Here is a 22,016-nt window from a genome sequence, read left to right as displayed (position 1 = left end):
CCAGAACTTGCTGTTCATGTGTCCACTCTAAGAAAAATACTGAACAAGAATGGTGTTCATGGAAGGACACCATGGAGGAAGGGAACCAGGGCTCTCCAAAATAAACCCAACCACTGCTGCACATCTCAAGTTTGCAAAAGACCACCTGGATGTTCTGTGGACAGAGGAGACAAAAATTGAACCTTTTGGCAGAAATGCACATTGCTATGTTTGGAGGGAAAAGGGCACTGCACACCAACACCAACACCTCATCCCAACTGTGAAGGGCGGTGGAAGCAGCAGCATGGCTTGGGGCTGCTTTGCTGCGTCGGGGCCTGGACAGCTTGCAATCGTTGAGGGAACAATGAATTCAAAATTGTGTCAAGACACTTTACAGGAGAATGTCAGGGTAGTGATCCGTCACATGAAGCAACAAGGCAATGATCCGAAACACAAGAGTAAATCAACAACAGAATCGTTTAAAAAGAAAATTTGTGTTTTGAAGTGGCCAAGTCAGAGTCCAGATCTTAACCCAATTGAAATGCTGTGACATGACCTGAAGAGGGCTGTTCATGCAAGGTATCCCAGAAATATTGATGAACTAAAACAGTTTTGTGTGGATAAATGGTCTAAAATTCCTCCTCACCATTGTGCAGGTCTGATAAGCAACAACAGGAAACGTTTGGTGGAGGTTATTGCTGCTAAAGGAGTTTCTACCAACTATTAAACACAAGGGTTCACAAACTTTTTTTCCAGCCTGGACTGTGAATGATTTAACAATGTGTTCAATAAAGACATGAAAAGTACAATTGTTTGTGTGTTTTTAGTTTAGGCAGACTGTGTTTGTCTGTTATTGTGACTTAGATGAAGATCAGATCATATTTTATGAGTAATTAATGCAGAAAACCAGGTAATTGCAAAGGTTTTGCAAACCTTTTCTTGCAACAGTATATTAAATAAGTAGTGCAAAAGGAGAGCAAAAAAAAAGTGAGGTAGTGTTCACATTTGCTAGCAGGACAGTAGGGGCTTGGGGCCTAAAGGCTCTGCATTTCAATCTTATTTGCAGTCCAGCATGCCTTCCACGTTTCCTTTCTCTTAAAGGAAACTGCATTCATGACCTGAATATGCAGTCCCAGGTGTGCAGATTTTGAGGATCGATAGATTTTTTAAAAAATGTCTTAAAACAAAGTTGCTTACTGAAGTACCCGCAGCTATGACTGCTGTTTTTCGCTGTAGTATTCCTAAATGGGAATATTTGATGATTCCCTTCAGATCAAATCCTGGATTTGGGATTCAATAGTACTGAAGAGCAAAGACTCAGGGATGAGGAAGCCAGGAAAAGAGACCTAGAAACCATCTCAAACATAGTCCAATGTTCTGGGCCAGAATCCAGCTCTGGATCAAGGTGTATAATGCTGGTGGGCATGGATGTGTCACAATAAAATGGGTACAAGTACTGCTGTGCAAGGTGGAAGGGATGGGAATATCAAAGACGTGTCAATGACTGGAGCAGCAAGAACTAATGCATTTGTGTCTTTGATTAGACCTAAAATTAACAATATCCAATTATGGATGGCTGAAATAAAACAGATTTCTCACAAGTAATCTCAACACCACAGAATAATTACAAGAGAAAATCTGCAGATGCTGGAAATCCAAGCAACACACACACACACACACACAAAGTGCTGGAGGAACTCAGCAGGCCAGGGTAGCATCTATGGAAAAAGAGTAAACAGTCGAACATTCCTGATGAAGTGTTTTGGCTCGAAACGTCAACTGTTTACTCTTTTCCATAGATGCTACCTGGCCTGCTGAGTGCCTCTAGCATTTTGTATGTGTCATAGGTTATTTTACAGATTCAATAAGATTTATTCAGTGACCCCCAGTAAAGAACTTTATTAAAAAAAGAGTTGAACTTCAAATGGAACATAGTTTGTTATTATCCTCTTCGATTGAAAATTAGTTAATTAAATCTAGAACCCGGTTTTATGTACATGGAGATAAATCTGGCAAATTATTGGCTAATCAATTGAAAATTGCTTCAGTTAAACAACAAATCACTAAGATTCGTAAATGAGATGGCACTTTGACGATTGATCATAAAGAGATAAATAAAGCCTTTCAAGATTTTTATAATTCTTTATATCAATCAGAATTTGTTGAGGATTCTTCCATAATGGATGAATTTTTAAGAAAATTGAATATCCCAAAATTAACAACAGAAGACAGTGTATTTCTAGACGGACCTATTACGGAAACCGAAATAAAACAGGCTATTTTTTCAATGAATTCAGGTAAAGCCCCTGGTCCAGATGGTTATACTGCGGAATTTTTAAAATCCTTTTCTTCTATACTCTTTCCTTGACTTTGTAAAATTTTTAAAGATGCGTTAACTGTAGGTAATTTACCACAATCTTTTTATGATGCCTCCATTTCTCTAATTTTTAAAAAAGATAAAGACCCCACTGAATGTGCATCCTATCGGCCTACATCCTTGCTGAATACGGATTCTAAGATTTTTACCAAAATTTTGGCCACTAGATTAGAAAATATATTACCTAAAATTATTTCTGAAGGTCAGACCGGATTTATTAAAAACCGTTATTCATCTTTTAACATCAGAAAATTAATTAATATAATTTATACTCCTTCATCTAAAATACCAGAATGTGTTATTTCATTAGATGCTGAAAAAGCGTTCGATAGAGTTGAATGGCCATATTTATTTAATACGTTGCAGAATTTTAATTTTAATTTAAAATTTATATCATGGATTAAATTAATATATCATAAACCTTTGGCTTCGGTTCTTACCAATAATCAGAGATCTCCTTTTCTTCACTAACCCCGTGGTACGAGGCAAGGTCCTTTAAGTCCTTTATTATTTGACATTGTTTTGGAACCTTTAGCCATTGCCATTCGTGAATCACCTAATATTTTTGGTATTACCCGTGGGTAAGGGACTTATAAGTTATCATTATATGCTGATGATTTGTTACTATACACATCTGACCCTGAGAGATCTATTCCTGCTATTTCGTCCTTGCTTACTCAGTTTAGTAGCTTTTCTGGTTACAAACTGAATTTTAATAAGAGTGAATTATTTCCATTAAATATGCAAGTTCCAATTTATAAACACTTACCATTTAAACTTGTTACAGATAATTTTAGCTATTTGGATATTAAAATTACCAAGAAACATAAGGATTTATTTAAAATTAATTTTTTACCTTTAATTGACCAAATCAAGCAACTTGTTACCAGGTGGTCCCCATTATCTTTGTCACTGGTTGGTCAAATTAATGCTATTAAGATGATAATATTACCCAAATTTTTATATTTATTCCAAGCATTACCAATTTTTATTCCTAAATCTTTTTTTGATATTATTAACTCCAAAATATCCTCGTATGTGTGGCAGAATAAAAATCCTAGATTAAGTAAAAAAATATTTACAGAAGCCTAAGAAGGAGGGTGGTTTGGCTTTGCCAAACCTGAGATTTTACTATTGGGCAGTTAATATTCGATATTTAATATTTTGGACACAAGAATCGATTATAGTACCTTGCCCACAATGGGTAAATTTGGAATGTAAATCTGTACAAGACTTCTCATTGTTTTCTATTTTAGGATCTTCGCTTCCTTTTGTTTTATCTAAATTGAATAAACAAATAACCAACCCTATAGTTAAACATATATTACGAATATGGTTTCAATTTCGTAAATTCTTTGGCTTGAATAAGTTTATCTTATCAAGCCCTATTATATCTAACTTTATTGTTCGGCCCGCTTTTATGGATCACGCCTTTGTATTATGGAAAACAAAAGGTATAACATGTTTTCGTGATTTTTTTTTTAGACAATAGTTTTATGTCCTTTGAACAGCTATCTAATAAATATAATTTGTCTAAAACTCATTTTTTTTAAGATACTTGCAAGTTAGAAATTTCTTGAATAACATGTTACAGTTTTTTCCGAAATTATGTCCAATGGACGTTACAGAAAAAATTTAATCTCTGAATCCTTGCCAGAAGGGTTTAGTAGCCATCATTTATAATATGATCATGAAAATGCAGCCAGAAGTATCAGGAAAAATTAAGAAGGAATGGGAAAAAGAACTTCATTGTCTTATACCCACTGAGCAGTGGGAGAAAATTTTACAATTAGTCAATTCTTCTTCTGTTTGTGCTAAACATGCCTTAATACAATTTAAGGTTGTACATAGGGCTCATATATCTAAGCATAAACTTGCTCAATTTTATTCTTATGTTAATCCAACCTGTGACAGATGTCATTCTCAAGTTGCTTCATTGACCCACATGTTTTGGTCTTGCCCCTGCTTGCAAAATTATTGGAAAGATATTTTCGGTATTATTTCAAGAGTTCTGAATATTAAATTGCAACCACATCCTATTACTGCAATTTTTGGTTTACCAATGGTGGATAATAGTTGTTTATCCCCCTCAGCTCGGCGGATGATTGCATTTGTTACATTAATGGCTAGAAGATCTATCCTATTGAATTGGAAAGAAATTAATCCTCCAACCATATTTCAGTGGTTTTCTCAAACTATTTCTTATTTGAGTTTAGAAAAATTTAGAAGTGTTGTTCTTGACCCTTCAATTAAATTTGAAGAAACTTGGAAACCATTTATTCAACATTTTCATATGAGCTAAACTGACTTTTCTTAAACCTATCCTTAATTATTTGGATGGAGGTACGGAGTTATTGACACTGCTGTGTATATTTGACATAATGCAATGGCCCATGTTGGTTAGGTTAGGCTTTTTTTCTTATTTACTCCTTTTTTCGTAATCACTATGAGTTTGGGAGGTTATTATATATGGATTATCATCTATTTGTATTTATACTTTAACCTATTAATTATGTATTCTCAAACTCTCTGTATCTATGTTTCTCTTATGTTTGTTTAAAATTAATAAAAAGATATAAAAAGAAAGATTTACAAGTAGATATACAGCACCAAATTTATCAACAAGCAACCAGACAACCAGCGTCACCCATATGGATGGAAAGGAAGTGTTCTACAAAGGACTCACCCAATCTGTACTTGATTTCTCCAACATAGAGAAGTGCACACTTGTGAGCACTGAATACAATACACCAGATTGGAAGAAGTTCATGTGAATCACTGCTTGACTGTTTGGGCCTCTGGATGGTGAAAATGGAACTGATAAAAGGGGCAAATGTTAAATTCCTTGCACTTGCATGGAAGGTAGTGGGTGCTACAGGAAAAATGAATCAGGGAGGCAGAGGGAACTGCCTTTTTATAATTGTGAAGGCATTGGAGGGGAGGGGGAGGTTTATTTGTTGGTGGCATTGCATTGAAGGTAGGGCAAATTGTGGAGGATGACCGGTTGAATGTGGAGGTTGATAAGACAGAAGGCAAAGACAAGAGGACAGAGATGAGATTCTGTGGATATGATAAAGACACCTGGATGGTATATTGCCTCCCAGGTGCCAGGATCAGGGATGCCTTGGATTGGGCATTCTTAAGGCCAAGGCTGAGCAGCCAGAAATCTTGGTACATACTGGCACCAATGACATAGATAGGCAAGGCAAGGAGGTCCCTGAAGAGAGATTTTAGGGGGTCAGGTAGAAAGCTGAAAAACTGGACCTCCAGGGTAGTAATCTCTGGATTGCTGCCTGTGCCACGTGCCAGTGAGCATAAGAATAGGATAATTTGGCAGATAAATGTGTGGCTGAGGAACTAGTGCAGGGGGCAGTGATTCAGATTTCTGGAACATTGGGATCTCTACTGGGGAAGGTACAACTTGTACAAAAGGGTCGGGTTACACCTGAACCCAAGGGGGTCTAACCTCCTTCTGGGCAGGTTTGCTAGAATTGTTCAGGAGGGTTTAAACTAATTTGGCAGGGGGATGGGAACCAGAGTGATAGTGCTGAGGATAAAGTAGTTGGTTTACAAACAGATGCAGCGTGTAGTGAGACTCCAAGCAAGGACAAGCTGATGATAGGGCAAAATTGCAGTCAACAGGATGAGTTGCAATGTAAAAGATGGATAAATTTGAAAAGGGTGAATACAGGACTGAAGGTGTTATATTGAAATGTGCACAGTATACAGAATAAGGTAGATGAACTTGCAGCACAGTTACAGACTGGCATGTATGATGTTGTAGGCATCACTGAATCATGGCTGAAAGAGGATTATAGCTGGGAGCTTAATATCCAAGGATACAGATTGTATGAAAAGACAGGAAGGAAGGCACAGGTGGGTGGTGTTGCTTTGTTGGTAAAAAATGAAATCAAATCATTAGAAAATGTAAACACGAGGGAATCTGCAGATGCTGGAAATTCAAGCAACACACAAAATGCTGGTGGAACGCAGCAGGCCCGGCAGCATCTATAGGAAGAAGTATAGTCGACGTTTCGGGTCTCGTTCCTGGCCTGCTGCGTTCCACTAGCATTTTGTGTGTGTTGCTCAAATCATAAGAAAGAGGTGACACAGGGTCAGAAGATGTTGAATCATTGTGGATAGAGCTAAGGAACTGCAAGGGTAAAGAGACCCTGATGGGCGTTATGAGACCCACAAACAGTATAAGGATGTGATTTGCAAGTTACAATGGAAGATAGAAAGTGCATGCCAAAAGGGCAATTTTACAATAGTCATGAGAGATTTCAACGCGCAGGTAGATTGGGAAAATTAGGTTGATGCTGGATCCCAAGAGGGGGAATTTCTTTCATAAAATGATCAAATTCACCCTGAAATTTGAGAAGGACAAGCCAAAGTCTGCTGTATCAATATTACAGTGGAGTAAAGGGAATTACAGAGGCAGGAGAGAGGAGTTGACCTAATTGATTGTACAGTAACACTGGCAGGGAAGATGGCAGAACAGCAACAGCTGGAATTTCTGGAAGCAATTCACAAGGCACAAGATATATACATCCCAAAGAGGAAGAAGTATTCTTAAGAAAAGATGACACAACCATGGCTAACAAGGAGAAGTCAAAACCAACACAGAAGCCAAAGAGAGGGCAAACATTAGTGGGAAGTTATAGGATTAGGAAGCTTTTAAAAACCACCAGAAGGCAACTAAAAAAGTCATTCAGAAGGTAAAGATGGAATATGAAAGTAAGGTAGCTAATAATATTAAAAGAGGATACCAAAAGTTTCTTCAGATACATAAAGTGTAAAAGAAGCAAGAGTGGATATCGGACCGCTGGAAAACAATGCTGGAGAGGAGTAATGGAGGACAAGGAAATAGCAGATGAACAGAATAAGTATTTTGCATCAGCCTTCACTGTGGAAGTTCCAGGTGTCAGGGGTCATGAAGTGTATGAAGTTACCATTACAAGGAGAAGATCTTGGGGTAGACAAGTCACCTGGACCAGTTGGTGCACATCTCAGGGTTCTGAAAGAGCTGGCTGAAGAGATTGTGGAGGCATTTGTAATGACCTTTCAAGAATCACTGGATTCTGGAATGGTTCCAGAAGAATGGAAAATTGCAAATATCATTCCACTCTTTGAGAAGGGAGAGAGGCAGAAGAAAGGAAATTATTGGCTAGTTAGTCTGACCTCAGTGGTTAGTAAGATGTTAGAGTCGATTGTTAAGGATGTTTCTGGGTACTTGGAGGCACATGACAAAATAGGCCTTGGTCATCAAAGTTTCCTCAAGGGAAAATCTTGCCTGACAAATCTGTTGAAATGCTTTGAGGAAATAGCAAGCAGGATAGACAAAGGAGAATTGGTTGATGTTGTGTACTTGGATTTTTAGAAGGCCTTTGATAAGGTGCTGCTTAACAAGCTACAAGCCCATGGTATTGCAAGAAAGATTCTAGCATGGATAAAGCAATGGTTGATCGGCAGGAGGCAAGCATAAAGGGAACCTTTTCTGGTTGGCTGCCAGTGACTAGTGGTGTTCCACAGGGGTCTGTGTTGGAACCGATTCTTTTTACATGAAATGTCAATGATTTGGAAAATGGAATGGATTGCTTTATTGCAAAGTTTGCAGATGATACGAAGATAGCTGGAGGGGCAAGAAGTTTTGAGGAAGTAGAGAGGGTACAAAAAGACAGGTAGATTAGGAGAACGGGTAGATGGAAGTGGTAGATGGAATACAGTGTTGGGAAGTGTATGGTCATGCACTTTGGTAGAAAAAAAAGAGTAGACTATTTTCTAAACAGGAAGAAAATTTGAAAATCCAAGGCATAAAGGGGCTTGGGAGTCTTTGTGCAGAACATCCTAAAGGTTAATTTGCAGGTTGTGTCTGTGGTGAGGAAGGCAAATGCAATGTTAGCATTAATTTCAAGAGGACTAGAATATAAAAGCAAGGATGTAACATTAAGACATTATAAAGCACTGGCAAACCCTCACTTGGAGTATCGTGAGCAATTTTGGACCCCTTATTCTTAGAAAGGACATTTTGAAACTGGAGAGGGTTCAAAGGAGGTTCACGAAAATGATTCCAGGACTGAATGGCTTGTCCATATGAAGAGCACTTGATGGCTCTGGGCTTGTATTCACTACAATTGAGAAGAATGAGGGGTGACACAACTGAATCCTATCAAATGGTGAAAAGCCTTGATAGAGTGGATGTGAAGAAGATGTTTCCTATGGTGGTGAGTCTAAAACCAGAGGACACAGCGCCAGAATAGAGGAGCATCCTTTTAGAAAGGAGATAAGGAGGAATTTCTTTAGCCTGAGAGTGGTGAATCTGTGGAATTCATTGCCACAGGCAGCTGTGGAGGCCAAATCTTTACATATACTTAATGCAGAGGTTGATAGATTCTGGATTGATCAAGACATGAAAGGATACAGGATGGATGGCAGGAGATTGGGGTTGAGGAAAAATGTATCAGCTGTGATGAAATGGTGGAGCAGACTCAATGGGCCAAATGTTCCTATATCTTATAGTCTTATGGACAAATGGGAACTCTATACTTGCTTTGGCTGAGAAGACAGAAAGACTGAACTGTCCTACAACTTAATTCCTCATGTGTGTAATTCTCAACAACAGGTCACCAACCTAGAGTCATAGAGCGGCACTGAACAGAAAGGGCCCTTCAACTCAACTCGTTTACACCTACTGCAGTGCCATCTATGCCAATCCCACTAGGCTGCATTAAGCCCATAGCTTTCCATTCTTTTCCAGGTTTAGGTTTATCTGGTTCTTCTATCACTTATTTTTCAATCTTCTTTAATGCAATACTGCACCTCACCTCCAATGAACTCCCTGCTGGAGTGGACTTAATCTGCAGGACAAACAGGAAGCCTTCAGCACCTCCACTCCAGAATAAAAGTCATTCTGACATCAGTACATATATGACACTTGCACACTTGAAGCTCAACCTCCAAGACATCATTCACTGCTTCACTGAAAAGTAAAAGGGGGGTGGGGAATAGGATTTACTTTAAACTTTTGAAGGACAGAAGTCCTCTACCATTGGGTCCATTGCTGAGGCAGGTGAGAACCATACAAGTTCAGTTGGAGTGGAACTAACATCCTCACAGGTATGTTTTGCTGGGCTGTTGGGAACGATTTAAACAAGCTTAGCAAGTGCAAAAGGAATCCAGGAAGGAGACAAAAACTGGGAAGCATAAGTTAAGAAAGTAGCTAGAAAAATAAATAGGCAGCATAAACAAGGCAAGGTTAAAGAACAGAAAAAATGTTAAAAGGGTAAAATTAAGACTACAATATTTAAATGTACGCCATATTTCCAAAAAGATACAGTACACCCTATCCTCATTATATGCGTCTTCAGACAATGCGGATTCACAGTTATGCAAGGAACATATTTCTACCAACGTCTCCTTTTTTGCGTCCAAAACTCACAGTTATGCGAGGAGCACTGCTTTCCCGCCAATACAAGTCACGTGCACACACTCACAGTCTCACTGTTGGGATGAGAAGCACCACTTTCTTGCCAATACAAGTCAGGTGCGCGCGCCTCACAGTCTCACTCCCGTCAGTCTCGAATTGGTTTTGGCGAGGTGTGGATGTGCAATCTTGCGCTCTTTAACTTTTGTTGGTTTTAGCTATGGTGCAGTGATTTTGTGCTTGAAATATTTAACTATGCCTCCTAAGCATCCGATGTCATGTCCTGGGCCATCAGCCGAGTGGCAGAGAACCACTTTAACACTTGAAAAAAAAAGTTGGAAATTATAAACAGCGCAGCATCAGGTGAAGGTAACACAGCTCTGGGACGCCACTGCCGGAACAGAATCTTGCCTTTAAAGTTCTTTTGTTGCTTGACAACACTCCAGCCCATCCTAAACATTTGGACAGCATTCAACCTAACGTCACAGTGTGTTTCCTGCCGCCTAACACAACATTGCTGATTCAACCACTCGACCAAGGTGTGATCCACATTCAAGGTGTATTTTTTTTTTAAAGCGAAATATCTCTCAGATGTTGCAAGCAACAGAAGATTTTGAAAATCCCAGGAGGTTACCAACGGTGAGGGAATGGTGGAAGTCGGAACACTTGGCACAAATGGCGACGGACACGGACCCAAATTTAGAACGGAGTCAGCATTTCAGTCGTTCCCTGCCATCAACCCTTCTCCCCACAAGCAAATTTATGCTGAAAAACAAAATGCTGCCAAGCAAACAACCCTCACCACTTTCTTCAAACCGGTGTCATCTCCTGCTGCCGGGAGTTCTGAGAGTTCTGTGAGTCTTCCTTCACCCCTTGCTGTGCTTGATGATCCTGACGACCCACAACCATCCACCTTATCCATGTAAAGCTGCCCGACACCACAACCACCACTCATCTCCCGGAGTGAACACACCTGCCACTGTTGGTGAGTACTCTACACCCTAGTATGTTAACTTTCTATGATTTATTATGTAGAATAATACCTTAAATTGATGAAATATAATATGAATGTTGCATTGTGGTACTGCTTTTGCGTCGTATTGGTATGAAAATGTGAATAAATTACAGATAAAACATATTTAGGAAGCCCTCTGGAACACATCCCTATTTTCTCCATTTAAATAATTATTCACATTATGCATCGACTCAGAGGAACATATCCCCCGCATATAACGAGGATAGAGTGTAGCTAAATTAATGTCACAAATAGAAGTAATAAGATCATAACCTTTTAAAATTCCAGAAACATGGTTGCAGGTGACCCAAGATGGAAGCTGAATGTTCAAGGAAATTTGACATTTAGGAAAGGAAAAGCTGATGATTCATGCTACTCTTCCCTCTGCTTATTATCCCCTACTTGCATCCACCTGTCATTTGCCAATTCTTGCTCTACTCTTTCCCTTCACCTCTTTCTACTAGTCATCTCCCCCCCAATCAGTCCAGATGAAGGGTCTCAACCAAAACATCTAGTTCCCTCCACAGACACTTCCTGACCTGCTGAATCCCTCCAGCTTTTTGTTTGTTGCTCCACATTCTTTCTATGACCGATATTCTACTCCGAGTTCTTTCACTGTGTAAAAAACAAAGCCTCAAGGATACTCTCAAAGTCTTCTCGGAAAAATAAAGTAACAACATCACTCACTCATGGAATCCCTCGTAGTTGAACACTCAAAAAAAAAAAGGAAAATCTAAAAAAGGTACTGATCATCTGGGCAGCACGGTGGTGCAGCTAGTAGAGCCATTGCTGCACTTTTGCCAGAGACCCAGGTTCAGTCCTCATCTCAGGTGCTGTCTGCATGGTTTCCCTGTGACCACTTGGGTTTAAGGAACTGCTCAAGAAGAAGGTGCTCAATTGAAACTCTGGTACATCCAATTTCACAGTACTCTGTCAAATCCCATGTACATCTGGGGCGGGACTTAAATCTACAACCTTCCAACTCTGAGCTTCTATCAACTGAGCCAAAGCTGATATTATCTCAATAACAGGCAAAAGAGGCCTCATTAACTGACAGTCTTAGAGCCACAAACTGAATTAGAGTTGTTCTCCTCAATGAGATGACTATTACCTGCTTTGCATCTGCCAAATGCCCACAGCAGACCGTGTACACCTCAGTAACGACATCATAGTATCTGCAAAGAGAACATAATTTCATTTTCAATCAGTTTCCCCCCTCCCCCGCCATGTCTTTTGTTTTCTTTGTATTTCAATCTATCTGTACCTCAGGTACCATCTTTGTTGTGTGGTGATTTTCACTGATTCTATTTTTTTTGTATTTACTGTGAATACCTGCAAGAAAATGAATCTCAGGGTAGTATTCTGTGACACATAATACTTTGATAATAAATTTACTTTGAACTGTGAACTACCCAGTTCAATAAGAGCGAGCCACAAACAGGAAAACTAGTGGAGTAGAATTCCATTTCCCAGTATGTCAATTCAAGCAGTTTAAAATGCATAATTAGTGGAAACAATTTCAGTATGGAAGCCAGGATTCACTGTACTCAAATGCAGTTGGTATGTGTGCTTCAAACATGGCACATTAGTAGCAAACAGAAAATAATTAATATTGTGTGAGCTCACCAAAAACAGTAAAGTTGGTAGAGATGGCAATAAAAACTTGTCAATTGTTGTATCCTCAATTCTCATTTCAAAGTTCAAAGTAAAATTTATCAGAATTAATGCATGTCCCAACATACAACCCCGAGATCCTTTTTCTCCAGAACAATAACTATAAACAAGATCAATGAAAGAGCAAGAGCAAGAGCATAGAAGACAACACTGTGTAAATGCAAATATAAATCAATAGAAAAAAATAACGAGAGCATGAAATAAAGTATAAACTGTCCTTAAACTGAGATAATTGGTTATGGGAAGCTCTCAATAGGCAAATGCAGTTCACACTCAAATACCAAAAGCTTCATCAAAACAGAGTTCTTGACAGACAAATTCACAAAGAAGGACCTATTCAAAAGATGGAAGATCATTTTGCAGTTTTATTGTCAATTCTACTTTTCCTCCCCTATGAATACACTGATCCCTTTTTCAAAACAAACTTTAGAAACCACAGCTTTAATTGTTATATTGGAATACCAGCAGTTTACGAAGTGCCATTGTAGCAAGTTTGGCCATCAGGCCATCCCTCACAGTATCCATTCCTAAACTTCTGAAACAGCACCTTCAGGTGCCTCAGACAACTTGTGCAGTTGCATTTTGCCTTTTATACTCCAGTTATATTTCCTCTTGTCAGGATAGGCACACTTATCACAAGTAGATAGATTGCTGCAGGTGATATATTTTAGCGCTATAAAAACTTTTATTTGTGCAATACCTTGAATATAGAGACAGCAAAATTAGGTCTGAGGTGGCCAGGACATTAACAAAGGGTAGGGAGGGGAACAACATTGGAAATCAAAGTTAAATTCCAAGAACCTGCAGTCAGAGGAGGTTGACTGAATTCAGCAGGTTGGGCAGCATCCGTTGAAAGAAGCAGTCAACGTTGACTGCTTCTTTCAACGGATGCTGCCCGACGTGCTGAGTTCATCCAGCTTTTTTGTACGTCTTGATTTGACCACAGCATCTGCAGTGTACTTTGTGTTTATTAGAGGAGGTTGACTTGTAGGCATCCCAGACTCAGCAGTTTCAGCATCACTTATAGAGCAGCTGTCCTGAAAGCTCCCTGTATCAGAGTATATGTTGGCCGATATACGCTGCTCTGCAATCACAGGGAATCCTGTGAACATCAACTGCCCTGAGTCCCAGGTCATCTTTGACCCACATAAGCTGCAATTTGAGCTTCCTTGCCAGTTTGTGGATGGTATTAATCTGGTATTTCTTCAGAATCCTGACCATCCTTTCAGAAACCGTGGAAGTATAGGGAAGACAGGCGGTAGCAACGAGTTCCTCCTCATTATTAGTTTTCCCAGTTTTACCAGATGGGATGGGCCAGACAGGACGTACGGTAGAAATCCGCATCAAGGAGCATTGGAGGTTAGGCTATTCAGAGAAATCGGCGGTAGCACAACCTTGCATTTGCAATGGCCATAGCATTGATGGCACAAATGGCACAAAACTACTGTGCCTCACCAATGGTTTTTGGGACCACCTGGTGAAAGAAGCCACTGAAATAAAACTAAAGGAAAAGAATTTTAACAAAGACAAAAGTCTCGCTCTAAGAGCTGAAATTCGATTGTAAACAAGCGGAAACCTGATTGAATAAGGACGAACCAATCAGGAGGGGCGGACAATGGGGGTATATATACCACCGGACAAGACATACACAGGCATCATCTCTGACGAAAATGGCGGAGTTTGACATCGAAACGGGCAGTTAAGATCGATACCCGTATCCGGTTGGAAGCCCGAGGAGAGTTTATTCAAAATATAATCATATTTACACAGAACCTTTCACATTTAATTAATTGCTTTTAAATTTGTGGGGGGACACTGCAGCGCAGAGACGGAGCTGACATCCACAGCCCCTCCTGAGTAAAGAATTGCAAGATTAACCGCCCTTTGTGTGCAGAAGTCTAGGTTACTATTTATTCCTAAAGTAACAGCAATAAAAGCTGATCACCTGGTTATGATTTATAACAAGTTTGTGAGAGCTTTTTCTGAATGCGCTTCCAACAGTGACTGAACTTCACTTCGAATTGCTGTGGGACCTCAGAAGTAGAATCTGTTTCCTCCAACTGTCAAGTGAGCATGTACAATTTTGGGTGGGATTGGTGGGGCTGGGAAGGGAAAGAAAAGGGGAGAGAAAGTGTGATCATAAAGTGCCACACTTACTTTTCTTTCCAATCTCAATTAAGACTAAAAAGTTTTTCTTCCCCCAGAAATAATCCAAAGTCATTTTATCAATCCCTAGGAAGGCATTGCTGCCTGGCCTGCTGAGTTCCACCAGCATTTTGTGTGTGTTGCTTGAAGGCATTTGACAACAGGATTAGCTATACAGCTTGAAGGCTGTACTCGGTGATTATTAACATTTCCCCTATACTCGCGTAAAGGTCGAATTGGGTAGTAGCCCTTGATCTTAAAATTGGCCCCACCGCTCTCTCATTTCAAAACAGGGCTCTTAGTTTCTTGGGTGCCTATAAAACATTTACCGCGTTGCCGTTTTAAACTGGGCTGCCCTCGCTCCCCATCCATTCAAACGACAAGCCATTAGAAAACATTCACTCACGTTTAGTCAAAATGTTCACGGCAAGAAAATCTTTCCTGCTCACCTCACTGCGCCGTTCGCACTCTGCGCAAGCGTGGTCATGGAACTGTTACCCCCACAGAGTCTCTTAGTGTCTGCTACATCGCGCTCCGTCTCGAAGTGAGATTAAAGCCTGTGTGGTCTCTAATGGCAACCAAACCTGACAGGAATCTGCGGCAAGATGGCGGATGAGGTCGTTTGCCCCGAGGTATTTGAAGCCGGGGTAACACAAGAAACGAGAGCGTGAGTACATTCGGCCCTTTGATACTGCTTCCTGCAGTTAACAAAATAATAGCTGATCCACGATGAGGAAACCATTTTTGAAAACAAGAAAAAAAAACTGGAACTACACACAAACAAGGGAAAATCTACAGATGTACACACAAACAAGAGAAAATCTACAGATGCGGAAATCCAAGCAACACACAGCAAGTCAGGCAGCATCTATGGAAAAAAGTACAGTCGGCGTTTTGGGCTGAGAATCTTCAGCAGGACTGAAGAAAAAAATAAAAGGTGGGGGAGTGGAGAGAGAAATACAAGGTAATAGGTGAAACCTGGAGGGGGAGGGATAAAGTAAAGAGCTGGGAAGTTGACTGGTGAAAGAGATACAGAGATGGAGAAGGGGTCTCTGATCGGAGAGGACAGAAGGCCATGGAATGATCCTGAACATGACCCTTAAATATACATGTTGAGTGTTTCTAGCTGTTTTTGTTTTTATTTCAGATTTCTGGCATCTGCATATTTGTTTTAATTTACATTTAGTAAACACTTCTTCCTCTATCTCCATATTCCATGATCCTTTTGATATCCAGAAATAATTGATCTTTGATTTGAATGCAATGATCAGTTTTCCTCCCCTATCTCCGTATCCCTGTGATATCCTATTCATACCTGATCTGAATGCAGTCAATGATCAGTCCTCACCAGGATTAAAAGTAATTTCTTTTCAGTACAGTTGTATCTTCAATTGCCAGTTTAACCGTACAGGAGCAAGATATTATAGCTGGTTGAGTGGTGCCGCAGCAACAACCTGGCACTCAATGTCAGTAAGACAAAAGAGCTGATTGTGGACTTCAAGAAGGGTAAGATGAAGGAACACATACCAATCCTCATAGAGGGATCAGAAGTGGAGAGAGTAAGCAATTTCAAGATTCTGGGTGTCAATATCTCTGAGGATCTAACCTGGTCTAAATATATCGATGCAGCTATAAAAAAAAAAGACAGGACAGCGGTTATATTTTATTAGGAGTTTGAAGAGATTTGATTTGTCACCTAAAACATTCGAAAAATTCTATAGATGTACTGTGGGGAGCATTCTGACAGCTGCATCACTGTCTGGTATGAGGGGATGGGTGGGGGCTGTTGTACAGGATCAAAAGAAGCTGTAGAAAGTTGTAAAAGTAGCTCCATCATGGGTACCAACCCCTGTAGTGTCCAAGACTTCGTCAAGGAGTGATGCCTCAGAAAAATGATGTCCATCATTAGATTATTTAAGGGCCCCCACCACCCAGGGCATGCCTTTTTCACACTGTTACCATCAGGTACAAAAGATACAGGAGCCTGAAGGCACACACTCAGCGATTCAGGAACAGCTTCTTCCCCTCTGCCATCCGATTGTTAAATGGACATTGAATCACTGGACACTACCTCACTTTTTAAAAAATATATATTATTTCTGTTTTGGCACTATTTTGAAAATATTTAATATACATATATGTACTTAATGTAATTGATTTACTTATTTATTTTTCCTTTCTATAGTTATCCTGTATTGCATTGTACTGCTGCTGCTAAGTTAATAAATTTCATGACACATGCCAGTGATAATAAATTTGATTCTGATTAACCCATTCGTACTGTGTGTACCTGGTGCTTTCTTACTGATACATCATGTCCCAATCCCCAGGAAAAAGTGTTTCAAAATTTTGCCATTCTATATGTGAACAAAATTCTTATTTTAGTCCTGTAACCTAATTCTTATTTTGAGACTGATCCCATGTTCTGGACTCCAGAGGTTGATCCTGTAAATCAAGCCTTTATCCTGCCAGATTCCCATATCCCTTGATTCTCTTATTGTACAAAAGTCTCAATGACTCTAGAATAAAGATTCACTACTTAATGAGAACATTAAAGCATAAGATATATTCTAAGCTAAATTCAATGTATTTTTAAAAAATCTACTCACTAGCAGAATTTTCAATGCCTGCAGGATTAAATAAGCTAATGAAATATATTAGATCTGTTTCTCCAGAGAGTGTACCTGTTTTAGAATATTCACATCCTTGGGTGGTTTGTTTAAGAATTTGTGGCAGGGTAGAGTGAAATTTACCCTGAGTAAAGTTTAATTTGACAGCAAGAAGGTTTTTGACAGTTTTTCTCTGCCTGGATCTCTCCACCAGAGTATTGCAGCAAAGAAGGGCTAAGGATCAGGTTCATCTAGCTTTATTTTAAGTTCACTCATGGTACCAAAGATTCTCCGAAACTGTGGTTTACAGCAAACCATCTGTCATGTACAATGAGTGTTGAACTTACAGCTTTCTATTTGCACAATGTAATGTTACAGACTTACTTGGAAAATTTTTCTTAACATTGAACGCATCTTCTTTGGGTTGACACTTTATCTGCAGGAGCTCCAGTGCAGGACAAAGGAGAAACAACTGCTTTCATTCTATATCCTACAAATATAACTAATAGGTTCACAAAACCCGTATGTGATATTCTTGTTCAGTTCTCAAATTCAGATCTCATGACATTGCATAGCAAATAGGCAAGTAACAATTCCAGTCAGGTCCTGATCTGAGAATCTTCTATCTGTAACTACTAATTGCACACTAAATTAAACAATGGACAATTTTATTTGCTGGAATCAGAATTGATCTTGATTTGACAAAGCTATTTGTATTTATATTTATTTTATTTCTTACATCCAAAGGAGTAAAAGTCTTTATGTTGCATCTCCGTTGCAATGTACAAGCAATAAAGGGGAAAGGTGGGATGATATTGCACAGGGGCAATGGTTCAGTCCTGACCTCGGGTACTAGTTGGGCAGAGTTTGCATGATCTCTTCTTGGCCATTTAGTTTACTTCTGAGTGTTCTGGTTTCTTATATCCAAAGATGTCCTGGTGGGCTAATTGGTTACTGTAAATTACACCTTAGTGAAGGTTAATGGTAAAAAAAAAGATGATGGGCATGTGTAAGAGAGAAAGAATTGCAAGGGAATGGGGAAATAACAAGAGGACGAATGGGATGCATAGGATTTCTTCCTGGGAGATAGCACAAGGTGATGGGCTGAATGTCCCCTTTGTCATTATAGGTTAAATGCCTTGAAATTTGGCTAATGTTTTATTTTGCTATTTGCATTTTCCCTCAAGTAGACTCACCTTGCAAAAGGTATGTATTTTGAGAGTACTGGTCTCAGCAGATAATTTGTTAAGGTAAACAAAAGCTGTGAGGATTAACTGGCCACCTAGAACCTAGATTATGTTCCCTAACCCAAATATCACTGAACTGCTACCAGGTAGATCCTCCAAAATTGGCACACCCTTTAGCATTGGCATAAAGACAGAGCTCAAGCCAAACCCGGGATTTTCCTAGGCTGTGTGACTTGCTGTGACAGTGGCTTTCTACCAGCCAAGGCTCCAGAATGTGACCGCAGCCCCAGCCTAGTAGCAAAAAGCTACTGCACCAAAGACAGCCAGTGAGCAGGCTCCAGGCCACACCACTCCAGCAAAGAGAGCAACCATAGAAGCTGCACTTTCAGCCAAAGTTCCCAAAGTCTCCTGGAACATCCCTGAGTACAAGGTCTGAGTGGTAATATTTGCTTGGCCGATACACTTACCACTGATGCCAGGTTCTGGATCCAAATCCCAGGTGACTGTGATGTCACCCCAAAGCAGGAGGTTTGGTTTGTACATAGTTTTCAAAAGACAACAGCTTTGTCAAGTTGGACTTGATTACTGGACTGTAATTTAATACAGTGAGAACGATTTTCATGTTCAGCTCTGACTAATATAGGAGAGGCAAACTTTTTGTAATGCTCCAGTTTTGTAAGTAAAAAAAAGTCTTATCATTTCAAAGAAACTTTCACCAAACCTGCCCTGGCAGAAATCCTGCCTTGTATCCAGCACATCAAGAATGATCACACAATCTAACTGCCATTCAAAGTCACCTGCATTTGTCAGATTCACCTTGACTGCTGTTATGTTGTTTTCAGTTGTCAACTAATTGATATTTGAACTTTGATAAAGGGTGGTCAACATTATTTAAAATGATGTTCATGCATCAAAGTTCAAAGTAAAATTTGTTATCAGAGTACATACATGTCACCACATACAACCCTGAGATTCTTTTTCCTGTGGGCATACTTAGCAAATCTATAGAACAGTAACTGTAAGCAAAATCAGTGAACAACAAACTATGCAAGTACAAATATAAATAAATAATAGTAAATAATGAGAACATGAAATAACAAGATAAAGAGTCTTTAAAGTGAGATCATCAATTGTAGGAACACCAAAAATAGAATGAGTGTAGTCTTTGGTCTTTGGTTCAAGAGTCTGATGGTTGTGGGGTAGTAACTGTTCCTGAACTTGGTGGTGTCCTGAGGCACCTGTACCTTTTACTTGATGGCAGCAGTGAGGAAACAGCATGGCCTGGGTAGTGAGGATCTCTGATGATGGATGCTGCTTTTCTACAGCAATGTTTCATGTAGATGGGCTCAACGGTTGGGAGGGCTTTATTTGTGATGTACTGGGCCGAATCCACTACCTTTTGAAGGATTTTCTGCTGAATGACATTGGTGTTCCCACACCAGGCCGTAATGCAGACAGATCAGCATTTCCACCACAAATCTGTAGAAGTTTGCCAAGATTTTTAATGACATGCCAAATCTCCACAGACTCCCAAGGAAGTAGAGGCGCTGTTATGCTTTCTTTGCAATAATATTTATATGATGGGTCCAGGACAGATCCTCTGAGATAGTGACACCCAGGAATTAAAAGTTGCTGACTCTCTCCACCTCTGATCCTCCAATGATTACTACCTCATGGACCTCTGGTTTCCCTTTCCTGAAGTCTACAATCAGTTCCTTTGTCTTATTTACACTGAGAGAGAGATTGTTATTATTACATCACTTAGCCAAGTTTTCAATCTCCCTCCTGTATGCTGAATCAGTGACATTTAATGATCGTCTTTGGCAGGGAATTAAGTGTTTCATTTGGGGACCACCCCTGGAAACCAAGGTTGTATAGCCTTTATGTCTACAGTGAAGTTTAATAATTGTTATTCGGATTTGGATTAATGAGAAGATACCAATTCAAATTATGCTGATTATGATTATTATAGTTTATTTTTAGGGAAAGAAACCTGGAATCCTTACATCACAAACCTTGCAAACAAAAATCTTAATCATGGGGCTGGTGATGCACCATCAACAACTCTCGGAGATGTGAGGCGAGATAGGCTTTTATTAGCTGGAAGAAAGCACTGTCAGCAGCAAGAGACCACCACACAACATCCTGGAGACTGAGGGAGGAGCAGTGCCTCCAATCGCCTTTATACAGGGGTCTGTGTGAGGAGCCACAGGAAAGAGTCAGCGGGGGGGGCCTGTCCAGACAGGTAAATGTAGTTCACCACAGCTGGGTAGGAACATTCCCTGCTTGTGTAGAACCTCAGTTTGTTCATGAGTCATTTTTCCAACTCACTGAACCCTCAGCCTTTTGTCAAGTGAAATGTGTATAAGCTTCATTTCATTCAGTACTCCACATTCCTAATGTTGCTTTGTGGCATTGCTCCATGATAAACCAGTAGCTTTTGAAGGTTTTTTTGCCCACTAAGGTGGTTTTAAATCTAAAGTCGATAGATCTTTTTTTCAGATATGAGTATAATACGATACAAAGGTAAGTGGGTGTGGAAGGAGCTAAATTCAGGTTGATCATGATCTTAAATAATAGTGCAACAGGCTCGAGAACCTGAATGGGCTACTCCTATTCCTATGCTTGATTCAGAATCCAATTCTTATTGATTTGACTTTAATCTAAAGAAAATAGCTTCTATTCATTGTTTGCTTTTGTTCTCTCCACTGTTTCCTGACAACGAACTTAAACAGAAACAAAGATTAAAATGGTAGTAAGTTTGGATGTTTTTCATTGTGTCAAGTGGCTAAATAGTAGTCTTCTATAATATGCACTTTATATTCTCCAAATGTTCTCTGATCCTTTTGGTTTTGAATCAGAAGGTTGTGCATTCAAACACTAGAACTTAGGCATACAACCCAAGATGGTACTTCCTTGCACCACCAAGAAAATCCTGCACTGTTGTTGTATTAACTTTTGATAAAGTGGACCAAATTTTCATTTACCTATTCAGCTGGAAGTGAAAGATTCCATATTGTATTGTTTGGAGTAGAATAGAGTGTCCTGCTCTATATTTCCCTTCAACCAAGACATCGCAAGTAGATATTGGTTCACTTATTGTTTGTTGAACTTGGTCTTCACAAATTGGAGCACTCAAAAGTAATTTATTGATTGCAAGCCAGTTTGGATCATAGTTAGGTTTGATATATTATGGTGCTCTGTTGATAAAAGCTCTCTTTTTAATACCCAGAAAGAAAATCATAGGAACTTATAGTGGGGAGGGGGGGGGGGGGGAGAGAGCCTGACATCATTAGTGGGAAAGTTATTGTAAGATATTCTAGGGGACCAGATACAGTATATGAGTATTTGGATAGACATGGACTGATTTGGGATAGTCAGCATGGCTTTGTGCATGGGAGGTTGTGTCTAATAAGAGATTTTTGAGGAAAGTTGATGAAGGCAAGGCAGTGGATGTTGTCTACATGGACTTTAGCAAGGTCTTTGACAAGGTCCCGCATGGGAGGTTGGTCAAGAATGTTCAGTTGCTTGGCATTCATGATGAGGTAATAAATTGGATTAGATGTTGGCCTTGTGGGAGAAACCAGAGAGTGGTAGTAGGTGGTTG

The 22,016-nt window shown here is 39.6% G+C and overlaps 1 protein-coding gene and 1 long non-coding RNA gene across 12 annotated transcripts in view; one reads left to right on the top strand and one right to left on the bottom strand.

Moving 5' to 3' along the window:
* suox (sulfite oxidase) overlaps window positions 1–15,239 on the bottom strand; it is a 37,209-nt gene extending 21,970 nt beyond the window's left edge. For 2 of the 11 annotated variants that reach the window (XM_073070929.1, XM_073070927.1), the window contains exons 1-2: window positions 15,020–15,089; window positions 11,906–11,969 (exon numbers count right to left, since the gene is read on the bottom strand). Coding sequence is in view for 3 of the 11 variants with exons in the window: in XM_073070921.1 (XP_072927022.1) it covers window positions 11,906–11,964 (59 nt within the window). In the remaining 8 variants the exon portion in view is untranslated. Of the gene's footprint in view, window positions 1–11,905; window positions 11,970–15,019 lie in introns of all 11 variants that reach the window. The other 9 variants (XM_073070921.1, XM_073070920.1, XM_073070923.1 and 6 more) reach the window with 9 other exon arrangements.
* Window positions 15,169–22,016, top strand: part of LOC140741129 (uncharacterized) — a 30,745-nt gene continuing 23,897 nt past the window's right edge. The window contains exon 1 of the long non-coding RNA XR_012102009.1: window positions 15,169–15,280. This is a non-coding gene — a long non-coding RNA (uncharacterized lncRNA). The remainder of the gene's footprint in view (window positions 15,281–22,016) is intronic.

This window comes from Hemitrygon akajei, chromosome 18 (assembly GCF_048418815.1).
Source record: "Hemitrygon akajei chromosome 18, sHemAka1.3, whole genome shotgun sequence".
NCBI classification, from domain to species: domain Eukaryota; kingdom Metazoa; phylum Chordata; class Chondrichthyes; order Myliobatiformes; family Dasyatidae; genus Hemitrygon; species Hemitrygon akajei.
The sequence above is the reverse complement of the archived record's forward strand: the minus strand, read 5'-3'. Positions and strand labels throughout refer to the sequence as shown.